Source organism: Mustela lutreola, chromosome 3 (genome assembly GCF_030435805.1).
Source record: "Mustela lutreola isolate mMusLut2 chromosome 3, mMusLut2.pri, whole genome shotgun sequence".
Taxonomy (NCBI): Eukaryota; Metazoa; Chordata; class Mammalia; order Carnivora; family Mustelidae; genus Mustela; species Mustela lutreola.
The window spans coordinates 200,113,318-200,124,265 of NC_081292.1; the positions used below are offsets into that span (position 1 = coordinate 200,113,318).

Sequence of the window (10,948 nt, forward strand, 5' to 3'; positions counted from 1 at the left end):
CACAATGTGGCAATCGAGCACATGAAATGTGGCTTGTTTTGCTTCTAGTTTTAATTAATTTAACAAAATGCAAGTAGCCCCACGTGCCTAGTGGCTGTTGCACCTCAACGTGCCGCCTTCCTTGATGTTCTTCAAATATATCGAATATATTCCTCCCTACCGTGCTACGGTTTCCTTTGCCTGGAATGTTCTTCTTCATGGCTTGTTTCTGGCTCCCTTCAGACCTTTGCTCACGTGCAGCCTCCTTCAGGAGCCTTCCTTGAGTCACCGTATCTAAAGTGAATTTCACTCTCCCCAGTTCCCCTCCTTTTGCGTTACTCAATTTTTTGCTTATAGTATTTATTACTACTTGGCATTTAATTTATGTCTGTCATCTCAAAGTCTAGAGAGTTTGTTCAATTTTCTTATGTAATCTCACTAACAGAAGGCAGGGGAACATGAATGCTCAAGGGCATGGGATTTCAAATCAGACAGACATGTTTTGGAAGGCAGCTATGCTCACCACTATACCACCAACGCCAGACAGACATGTTTTGGAAACCAGTTCTACTTTTAAGCTATATGGCCTCATACAGATTACCTCTACCCTCTCTGAACTCCAGTTTTCTCATCATAAAATAAGGGCAAAAATAATCTGCCTGCAGGATTACTGTGAAAATAAATAAAATTAGGTAAAATTAATGTATTTTTAGCAGTTAGGCCAGTGTTCAGCTCATGAACTTCACACAAATGCTACCATCTATTACTGCTTCTATTGCTCCTACCACTGCTGTTATTCTCGAAGATCCTCAGCTATTCCTGTGCTATGAACACTGATTGTCATATTGAAAAATCGACAAGAGAAGCTATGAAATAGAACTCTCTGTAGAAATTACCAGAGATGAATAGTCAACTAATTTAAGTTCAGTTGTGATGGAAGAAAAATCTATACCAAAATAGAGCTAGAATGAATGATCAGGCTTGTTTGCAAAGGTCAAAAGTGAAGGGATGGATGGCTATCTTTACAGAAGGATATATTCCATCACGTGGGGAAATCACGTGAAGAGAGATGGTGGGCGTCGGGAATAGAAAGGGTCAACTCCTGGGTCCATTTTGAAAAAAGAGTGGAAAGGATGAAGCTGGAAAGTTTGTGGACTTGGGCAGCTTCTTTTACTTCGATATCTGGGAAGATGCTCTGTTCACAATCTTAACTCAAGAAAAGTCCCAGAAAACAGTAAATCTAGTTGTGTGAAGAAAGAACTCAGTAGAAAAGAACATATATCTCGATTCATTTGGCAGGTCATTCTCCGTCTTGGTTGAAGTAATTGTAAATTTTGTGGTTTAAAGAAAAAAAAAAATCAGCCACAAAATAGATGTCTGAATTATCACATGAGCTGAGGAACAGGACGACCTCTTGGCCCATCCAGCAGGAATCAATGGCCTGGCCTCTCACTTAAGTTACTCAGGGAGTGTGGAGGGGACAGGAAGCAGACTTGATTCATCTAGTGAACCAACAAGGAAATTTGAGCATCTCTGAGAAATTCAAACAGAAAAACTAGAATTCAGTTAAATGGGAGTTCAGAAACCTGTCCTATGAAGATGAGGCTAGAAGAATGGACATTATTTATTCAAGATATAAGAAAATGAAGAAAAGTTCCTACCATTTAGACGGGAGGATTTTAAGATGGGGTTGCATCGATCGTCCTTTCTCAGAAAGATGGTTTTGTAAGCATTAGGCTTTACTCTATACTTCCTTGATTGTCATAATAAAAAGCCACTGCAGTTGGTTAGTGGGAAAATCTATGTCGTGATTTTTTTTACCTTTTTTTTTTTCCTTTCTTTCTTAAAAATTGTCAACAGATGATAAACAACTTTCTGCCTGGGTGGCTCAGCCGGTTAAGTGTCTGCCTTTGGTTCAGATCATGATCTCAGGGTCCTGGGATGGAGCCCTGCATTGAGCTCTCCCTTCAACGGCAAGTTTGCTTCTCCCCTCCCTCTGGGATCTCTCTTGCTTTCACTCTCTCTCAAATAAAAAAAATATATAATCTTAAAAAAATAAAAGAAAAAGAAAAAAGAAAAGACCTTGGAGGGAATGAAGCTAGCTGGGACAGAACTTAGGGCACCTTTCGGTTTCAGGTCTTAAACGCCTATTGTAGTTGAAAGGGAATGACAGCCAGTGTGTCCATGTGACTGAAAATACTCAGACAGGCCCTTTTGCAAACTTGAAAGGCGGTTTCACTTTAGAGCTGCCTGTTTTGTCATTCTCGATTTTGACGGCTCTCTACTTATCGGCTTGAAGATGCTCAAAATGTCACTTATGCTTCTTCCTGTAAATATTGTCATGCCACCCAACTCACTGTACAATATCGTATGACCAGAAATAAAACATTTCTCTTTGTAGATCGTTTCTGTTGCTTTTAGTTCTCCGAGAACCATCTCCTCTTCTGTGATGGGCAGTGACATTACCGTCCCTCGGAAACCCACTTTCTCACACTGACAGGTCACCGTGTTTATCATTTCCAATGTAAAGGGTTTTCTTGAGGTGCTGCCCATTCCAGGTTCTCTCTCTCTCTCTCTTTTTTAAGATTTTGTTTATTTATTTGAGAGAACGCATGAGCAGGGGGAGGGCAGAGGGAGAGGGACAAGCAGACTCCATGCTAAGCAGGGAGCCTGATGCAGGACGCAATCCCAGGACTCTGGGATCATGACCTGAGTGGAGGGCAGATATTTAGCCAACTGAGCTACCCAGGTGCCCTCCAGAGTATTCTTGATCCAAATACCACCTTACTGAGGAACCATGAGGATTGAGTAAACCAGTCTGGGTAAAGTTGTTAGCGCTGCCTGGCCCAGCGTAAGCGTCCAGTAAGTGGCTGTTCTTACTGTTGTTGCCCTGCTGTTTCATGTGTGGCTTCTCTGCTTCCGTGTGTTGGCAAAGCAAGAGTCTGTGAAAGGAGAGGTGAGGGCGGCCAGTTGGTTGGACCTAGGAGAAGAACGAACCCTATCATGCAGAAAGATTATAGTAACTTCAAAGTCTAGTTTTGGAAAATCTCTTTAAATCTAACCAGTGCAAAATGGAAAACCCCTAAAGAACCAATCTAATTATTTAACTAAATGGAACCATTATGCTGACTTTTACTACAGAAGGCAAGCATAATTTAGAAAATGGGGCATTTTAATTCTCTTTTGTTTTCCAATTAACGCAATTGCTCTAATAGGAGGTACTCGTGCTTGAGTATATAGGTTCTTTGAGTACATATTTCATATATAATTTCAGTGCCTCTCTCTCTTTCTCACCAAAAAACCAAAATCCTCACCTGTTGACATAGGGATTCATTTATTACAATGGTCAGGCTGCCCAGATTATGACCTCAGAGCAAATATCTTCTGCCATCAAAGTGCCCTGAACAGGCCCGTAGCACAACTCTACGTTCCCTTCCGGCTATAATTAGGATGTTGAAGTAACAGAGCTCTCAGATTTTTGCTGATGCCAGCTTACCACAGCAGACCACATGAATTTACTCTTAGTTGAAAGTAGTAAAGAAAATGCCAAGAACATTCACTTTAATTGGTCAACAGTATATGGACCTTTAGTGCCCCTGTTTGATGGCCCTGTGTTTCACATTTCTTTCTGCCACCGCCATCAGCTCATTGTGATGGATATTCTTATTCGCACTTGATTATTCTTTGTATTATTATTTTGATTGTTACGTGGTTGCTAATTATCGTTTGAAAAGGTTCGTTCTCTTCGGCTTGTTCTTACTTTATTTAGGTAAAGATCTCATGTGCCCTAATTTTTTCTAAATTCCATATAACAGACTGACGTTTTCACGTTGGTAAGGAATTGTATTCTCATCAGATGGTCCCTGAGACTGGAAGAGGTGGCGGAATTTTTTTTTTTCTTAGATGCTTGCTCTGATGTTGCTATTTCATAGCCAAAAAGAGAAAATGGGTCTTGTGGGTAGCGTGTGATCGTGGTTGTAATAGGGATGGGAATGGGGACACACCATTGACTCTGTAATGTAAACAGATGTGTTTTCTTCTGGACCAGTGGGATCGATTTCCCCCTGGACTCTGGAAGATGTGTGCTTTGTTGCTCTAACATGAAAGAGACTGCATAAAATAGGAGAGAATGGTAAAAAGAGAAATGTAGGTTTTTTAAAATGTGAACTCAACTATGCTTAAAGGCTCTGGGAGGACCCAGAAAGTAAGGCACTGATGTGAGACTAGGAAATGTGGTCCTTGTCTTTGGAGTTGACATAATGCTATTTACTACGGACCATCACAGAAACCTTTTAATTATGTACTATTGCTGCTGGTTTTGTAAAGTGTGACTAGTGGCTGAGGCTCCTTTCCGGGATCCAGCAGTCCTCTCTCCTCACCACGAAGACCAGCTCACGTAGGCCCATGATGGGAGCAGGAGCAAGCTGTTAGGACAGTCTCCTCCAGAGAGCTTTCTCTCTTTCATCAAATTGAAGAGGCTCTTAAATAAATATTAAAATGGGAAATTACTTCCTTCAGAGAGACGATGTTGAAGAAGCATTTAATGAAGACCAAGCATAAGCTTGCCCAACTAGGGTCGCCTGACAAAAACGGAAACAGTTCAGTTACGGGTTTGGTGTCCTCTATTCAAGGAAGACAGTCCGGGGTTGGGAGGATGTGGCACCTCACAAACAGTGGAACACCGTGCCTGAAGGACTTGGGGCAAGATCAGGTTTTATGGATCATTACAAGTGACAACACAAACAGGGCACAGGTGGCCAGGGTTGCATACCTGACCTTATTTAGAAAGGTCAAAGAACAAGAAGGTGTGGAGCCCCGAATTGGCTTGGTGTTTGGGGATTGGCCGACAGGAAGTCCTGTGCTTCTGGTCAAGGGGCGCCATTACAGGAACTGGAAAGTTCAGCCTGCTGATACGGTGCCATGGGTAAGAGCAGCTCTGTCTTGGGTCTACAAATTTATGTAAACACTAGAGGCTTTTTCTGTTTTGTTTAGTTTTCCTTTTTTAGTAAGTGGGGAATATGTAGGGCTAAAAAAGAAATTTAAGTTAATTACAACAACTAGAAAACTTGAACAATTAAGGATTAAAAAACAGAAATTAGGGAATGTGTGCAAAACAGAATATTAATAGTTTGTGGTGATATTGAGGTCCACCTATGTGAGTTTAAAATAGCCATTTAAAATTTTTCATTTAAGAAAAATGTTATATCTTTAAATTAATTTGGAAATCTATGTATTTAAAAAAAAACATTATTGAAGGATCAATATCAGGGTTGAAAGAAAATAAAAGTTCTTCCTAATTTTATGAAGTATTGATTTTCTGACTGGAATACCAACTAATTCTCTGTTCCACTCTTAAGGGTAATTATGAGGCTGATGGTAATAATTACTCTCATTTCTTGGATGTTAGCCCTAAGCTTGAGGTGGATAAACTATGGCCCATGGCCAAATCCAGTCCACCACCTGTTTTTGTAAATAAAGTTTTATTGGAACACAGCCACGCTCATTTGCTTATATATTACTTATGGCTGCTTTCACACTACAAAAAGAGAGTTGAGTCATTGCAACAGAGACAGTATGGCCCCGCAAAACCTACAATATTTACTATATGGCCTTTTACTGAGAAAGTTTGTCAACCTCTGATTTAAGGTAAGCACTATTCATTGCATATACTATGTTACTTAATTCTTACAACATCTCTAGGAAGTCAGTGTCTTATCCTTCTTTTATAGATGATGAAATTGAGGTTTAAAGATGTTAGTGCCTGATACAGGGACTCCCAATTAAGTGGAAGATTCTGGACTCGAACCCGTGAGGTCTGATTGTAGAGCCTTCACTGTGAGTTCCATTTCTTTGCACTCAGGCTTTAGAGAGGTGGTGTGATCACCCTGGTTAACCCTGGGGAAGGCTCTGGAGCCAGACTGAATGCCAATGACCGGGAACAACAAACTTAACTTCTTTGTGCCTCAGGATATAAATGTCCGCGCACCTTACTGTTATTAACCTCTGGTTTTGTAAATGAGATTCTGAATCTCCAGAAATTCTTTCAAGTTTGCCAGAGACCTGAATTTACAAATGACTACAGCACTGCAGTCCGAAGGTAGACAGGCCACACACTCTTCAGAGGGATGACGGCTTCTGAAAGGTGAAATCCTGAGTCAAATGTTCAATTTTTTTTTTTTCTTCTTAATTTTAATGATCAGGTCCTGCACCGACAGCAGTCTCAGCCGGCCAAGGAGAGCTCCCCGCCCAGAGAAGAAGCTCCTCCCCCACCTCCTCCCACGGAAGACAGTTGTGCCAAAAAGCCCCGTTCTCGCACAAAGATCTCCTTGGAAGCCCTGGGGATCCTCCAAAGCTTTATCCATGATGTGGGCCTGTACCCTGATCAGGAAGCCATCCACACGCTTTCTGCACAGCTGGATCTCCCCAAGCACACCATCATCAAGTTCTTCCAGAACCAGCGGTATCACGTGAAGCATCACGGGAAGCTCAAGGAGCACCTGGGCTCCGCGGTGGACGTGGCCGAGTATAAGGACGAGGAGCTGCTGACGGAGTCCGAGGAGAACGACAGCGAGGAAGGCTCAGAGGAGATGTACAAAGTGGAGGCCGAGGAGGAAAATGCGGAAAAGAGCAAGGCCGCGCCTGCTGAAATTGACCAGAGATAATGTGAACTCCTACCAGGCCAAGCAATACGTCGGTCCAAGGATTTTCTGTTTTAATTTCTTTAAAAACATTTTCTTCCTTTTTTTTTTTTTTCTTTCTTTCTTTCTTTCTTTCTTTTTTTTTTTTTTTTGCTTTATTTTATCTTATTTTTGTCTTTTTTTTTTTTTTTTGGTCTGTTTTGTTTTTCTTACCTTTTTTGACATTTCTTTTGTTGCACAGGATACACCTATAGACTGAATAAGTTCAGTATTTCCAAATCAGACATCGCCTTGGCAAAGACACTCAAGTGTTACACTTTTACAATTGACTGGATCATAATAATTATAATCACAGGAGACTCTGCCTTCATTATCCTTGCACTTAGGGAAGAGACATCAGGCAAGTTCCAGGATGAAAAGATCTACGAAATAAATGAAGGAAGCTACAAGTGTGTGTGTATATGTATATGTATATATCTATATATTTACATATATATATTAAATTGCATGGGACAGAGAACTTTACAATCCGAAAGAATAGACTGTGAAATGAGTTCTTAAAGAAGAGACTTGTTTATGTATTAAAAAAAAAAAAAAAAAAAAAAAAAAAAAAAAAAAAAAAAAACACTTCACAGTGAGTCGCTTTGGCTTTTTGATAAACTGCGGCCTGCTCTCAGGGTGGGGTGACTATTTTTGAATTCCTATTTATTTTCTGTGTTCGTCCCTGATTTTTTTTTTTTTTTTTAATTCTATGGCTTCCTATCTGGCAGCTTGATGGGTAATTTTTGAGGTATGTATTTAACAAAATAAATCAACACTGCCAAAAAGAAAGAAGAAAGTAAAGTGGAAAAGAAATCAGGGCACCTTAAAATGATACAAGTCAAATTGCTCTTATAAGACACAATGCACACTTAAAATGACTCGATATGTTCCGTTACTCAACTTGTCATTCCTGTAGTGAACAGATGCATTTCTGTGGAATTCCAAATGAATAAAACTGTAATTCAGTACAGAGAAAACTTGTCCTTTAAGTGCAGTCTTGATAAAATGACATTTTGACGTTGGACGTATGGAATTCATAGTACAAGCCACGTTTTATTGTGAAACTTATTTACCTGTTCGTGGCTTCAGATCTTAAAATGAATAAGCCTGCTCATTTTAAAGTTGTTTGTTGTTGCTGTTTTCTCTTTTTTTTTCTTTCTTTCTCTCTCTCTCTTTTTTTTTTTTTTTAAATAGAAAATAGTTCAATGTAATGTTAAGTTAGAAAAGAAGTCGCCGCCCACTTAAAGGGGTTCCCTCTCCCATAAACCTCCATCCTTCCGTCTCCCAAACGATGTTTCTTAATTTCTCTTTCACTCGGGGCTTCCTCTTCGCGCACATTCCATCCACGTCAGCAAGCGTCTGTGGTCTGTGGTCCCCGCTGTCATGCCTCCTTCCTTCCCTAGTATGGCAGCCTGAACAAGAACCCGTTTTCGAATCATTGTGCAGCTCCAGGCAGTAGAGTAAGCGAAGCCATTTCAGTTGGAATCACCTGCTCGTCATAAACGAAAACATCTTCTCAGTTACCTACATAGCGATGACCTTACGTAAAGCAGAACTAATACCGACTGGCTGTGCAGCGGAACGAGCATTAAAGCCGCAGTCTGCTATGGGTCTCCAGACCTCCTGCGGCTTCCTCTCAGAAACATCAATAGCATGACTTCCCACTTCTCCTTAGAGTAATTGCAAGAGGTGACCTCACCTTCGGGACCCGATCCCTGCTTCGCGCGGCCATCAAACAGTCCCATCCGGTTGGATTTTTTTGGAGTTGTGCTCTCATGCAACCTTGTCAAAGACCTCATGCAATATCACTTTGAAAGTTATTTTCTGTTTACTACACAAACATTGTAATATAACTGTTAATACTATTTATATATTTGAAAGGTATAAAAGGTAGGAGTTAAAAAAAAAACCTCTATGTGTAGATATTAACTCAGAACTTACACTATACAGGGAGAAGACATGTTGCAATACAAGCTAATTCTAGCTGCTCAGTAACCTCTGGAGGTTTGAAAGGGACATTTTCCTGTACTTTTTCAGATAACGATGTCGAAACATTCTCTTGACGCGAGCGTCACGTACCTGTGCAAAAGGATGGTGGTTTGCAGTTAAGGCCTGGGCCCGTCCTTCTGCTTCTGTAGTATGCTGCAGCTTTAATCCGAAAGTCCACGCTTGCTGCTTGCTGATCTCCGAGTTACTCTTTCCAAATTGTCTTCTTACACTGTTGCTGAAGGTCACTCTGTACACGTAATGGAAACTGATTTTGCCAAGCTCTTACAAGGTGGTTCATCTATCGATGGCATCCGCATTTGGTATCTTTTACACTTCAACCAAAAATTTATTAGGTATTTTTCAATGCTAAGTCTTGCCTTTTATTTTTTAATTTCACTGCCGAGTTTGCAGTGATTCTAAGTGAATCTGTGGGCATTTTAGCCTGTGGTCTTGCCAGATCTTTGCGAATTACAATGCATATATGTCTATTTATTCAATATCTGTCATATAATATCTATTTGGAAGAAGAAACTTTCTCTTGTAGTGCCTCTTGACAAAGCACAATTTCCCGCCTTTTTTTTTTTTTTTTTGTGAAATGAAAAAAACAAATTGTGTTTTATTGCGGTATCAACAATGTGAATAAGGATTAACATATTGTAAATGTTCTTTTTTCCATGTAAATCAACTATCTTTGTTATCACTAAGTGATAATTAATTTTTAACTTATGTGCATTGTTAGGCTGTTAGAATTTTTTGGTTGTTAAAATAAAACGCATTCAATAAATATGACTTCGTTTGTCAAGTATTTTACTGAGCATTGCTTTCTTTCCCATTTAATTTTTCATGTGGAGTGAGACCCGGTGATTTATTTCTAAAATAAGGGAGCAGCACCCACAATTACAGATGTTTGCGTCCTGTACGAGGCATGGAGTTAATTGTACGTGTGAATGCGTGTGCATCCCTGTGTGTTTGGAAATGCACGCGTGCTCACATTCTGGAGCTGGCAACTTGGAAAGCCATTGCGCCAACGATTTGTCGTATACAAACAAAACTCAAATATATAAAGATATATTTATGGGCTTGCTTCTTTATTTTTCTAGTGAATATTTTCTGTTTATAATTAAAAACCCACAAATGACTGCGTGTCAGGAAACTTTTGGAGCACATATGTCCATGGTTAATGGACATAATAAAAGTCTTTTATATTTAGAGCTGGGGTACCATCATGTGTGCATAGAGGAATGCCGGAAGGATTGATGTATCTGAGAAATGTGTGAAAATGATTTTTTAGAAAGTGCTTACAATGGAAAAAATTGCTCAAAAGACTAAAGTTAATAAGGAAGGAGCTAGTGCTTAGCTTCAGAACTGGCAAAGAGAAAGTCAATTAAAAAGTGATTTTATTTTCTTTTGATATTGTAAATTGTCTTTGTGTGTGTGTGTGTGTGTGTGTGTGTTTTGCATTTGCTTGACATACAGATGTGATTTTTCTTTCCTTTCTTCCTTAGTTTCACTTGCCTTTTTTTTTAGTTAACAGCTCACAGACCATGTAGATAGGTTTTAAGGACAGTTTGTGAATCCTGGATATTTCCAGGAAAGCAGATGGCCTCAAAGCACAGAGTTCTGAAGGTTTTTAAGGAAAAATTAGAGGCTCAAGACAAAGCAAAACACAGTATTTATGCAGATGTAAATGAATTCTGCGTTGGGGTTAAAGACTTGGGAAGAATGCCTTGTGTAAGATAACTGACTTTTAGCACAAATAACTTCTACACGCACGAGGCTGTGTTTTTACGGGTCCTGCTTCACCACAGGTGGCAAAGTCAAGAGTGCGAGGTTCTGCCCACAGACGGGTTGTGCCAGAAGGGCTTCTGCCAGAAGGCAGTCTCTGTGCGAGCAACTTCCATTTCCAAGGAGTGAGAGGTTTCTTGACTCTGTGTTAAGTTCTCCTGTTAACATCTGAGAGCCATCACTCCGTTGGTTGAGTTTTTGTCTTTTTCAAGTTTTTCTTAGAGGAGATCTTTTCCTTTAACACCGTTGTTTCCCTTTCTATAAAGATTTAAACAAAGATTTAAAAGTCCCTACATTTTTTTCTAAAGGCCCATCATGGCACAATGAGACAGTAAACGTTTATTAAACATGTACTCTGTGTCAGATGATTTGCTAGGAACTGAGGTGACAAGGGGAAAATATATGACTTGATGTTCTCCCTTCAAGAAGAACTTATAACTTGTTGGAAAGGTTTAATATAATCCAGGAAAAGTGAACTAGTCATACAGTGGTTGTCTCCAGACAGAGAGGTATTT

The 10,948-nt window shown here is 39.9% G+C and overlaps 1 protein-coding gene across 2 annotated transcripts in view; it reads left to right on the plus strand.

Annotated features, from left to right (window-relative positions):
* The window catches only part of SATB2 (SATB homeobox 2), a 187,505-nt gene extending 180,275 nt beyond the window's left edge, over nt 1-7,230 (plus strand). For both annotated transcript variants that reach the window (XM_059168491.1, XM_059168490.1), the window contains one exon: nt 6,180-7,230. In XM_059168491.1, coding sequence (XP_059024474.1) covers nt 6,180-6,641 — 462 coding nt within the window. In that variant the 3' untranslated portion in view covers nt 6,642-7,230. The remainder of the gene's footprint in view (nt 1-6,179) is intronic.
* Nucleotides 7,231-10,948: the final 3,718 nt, after the last annotated feature.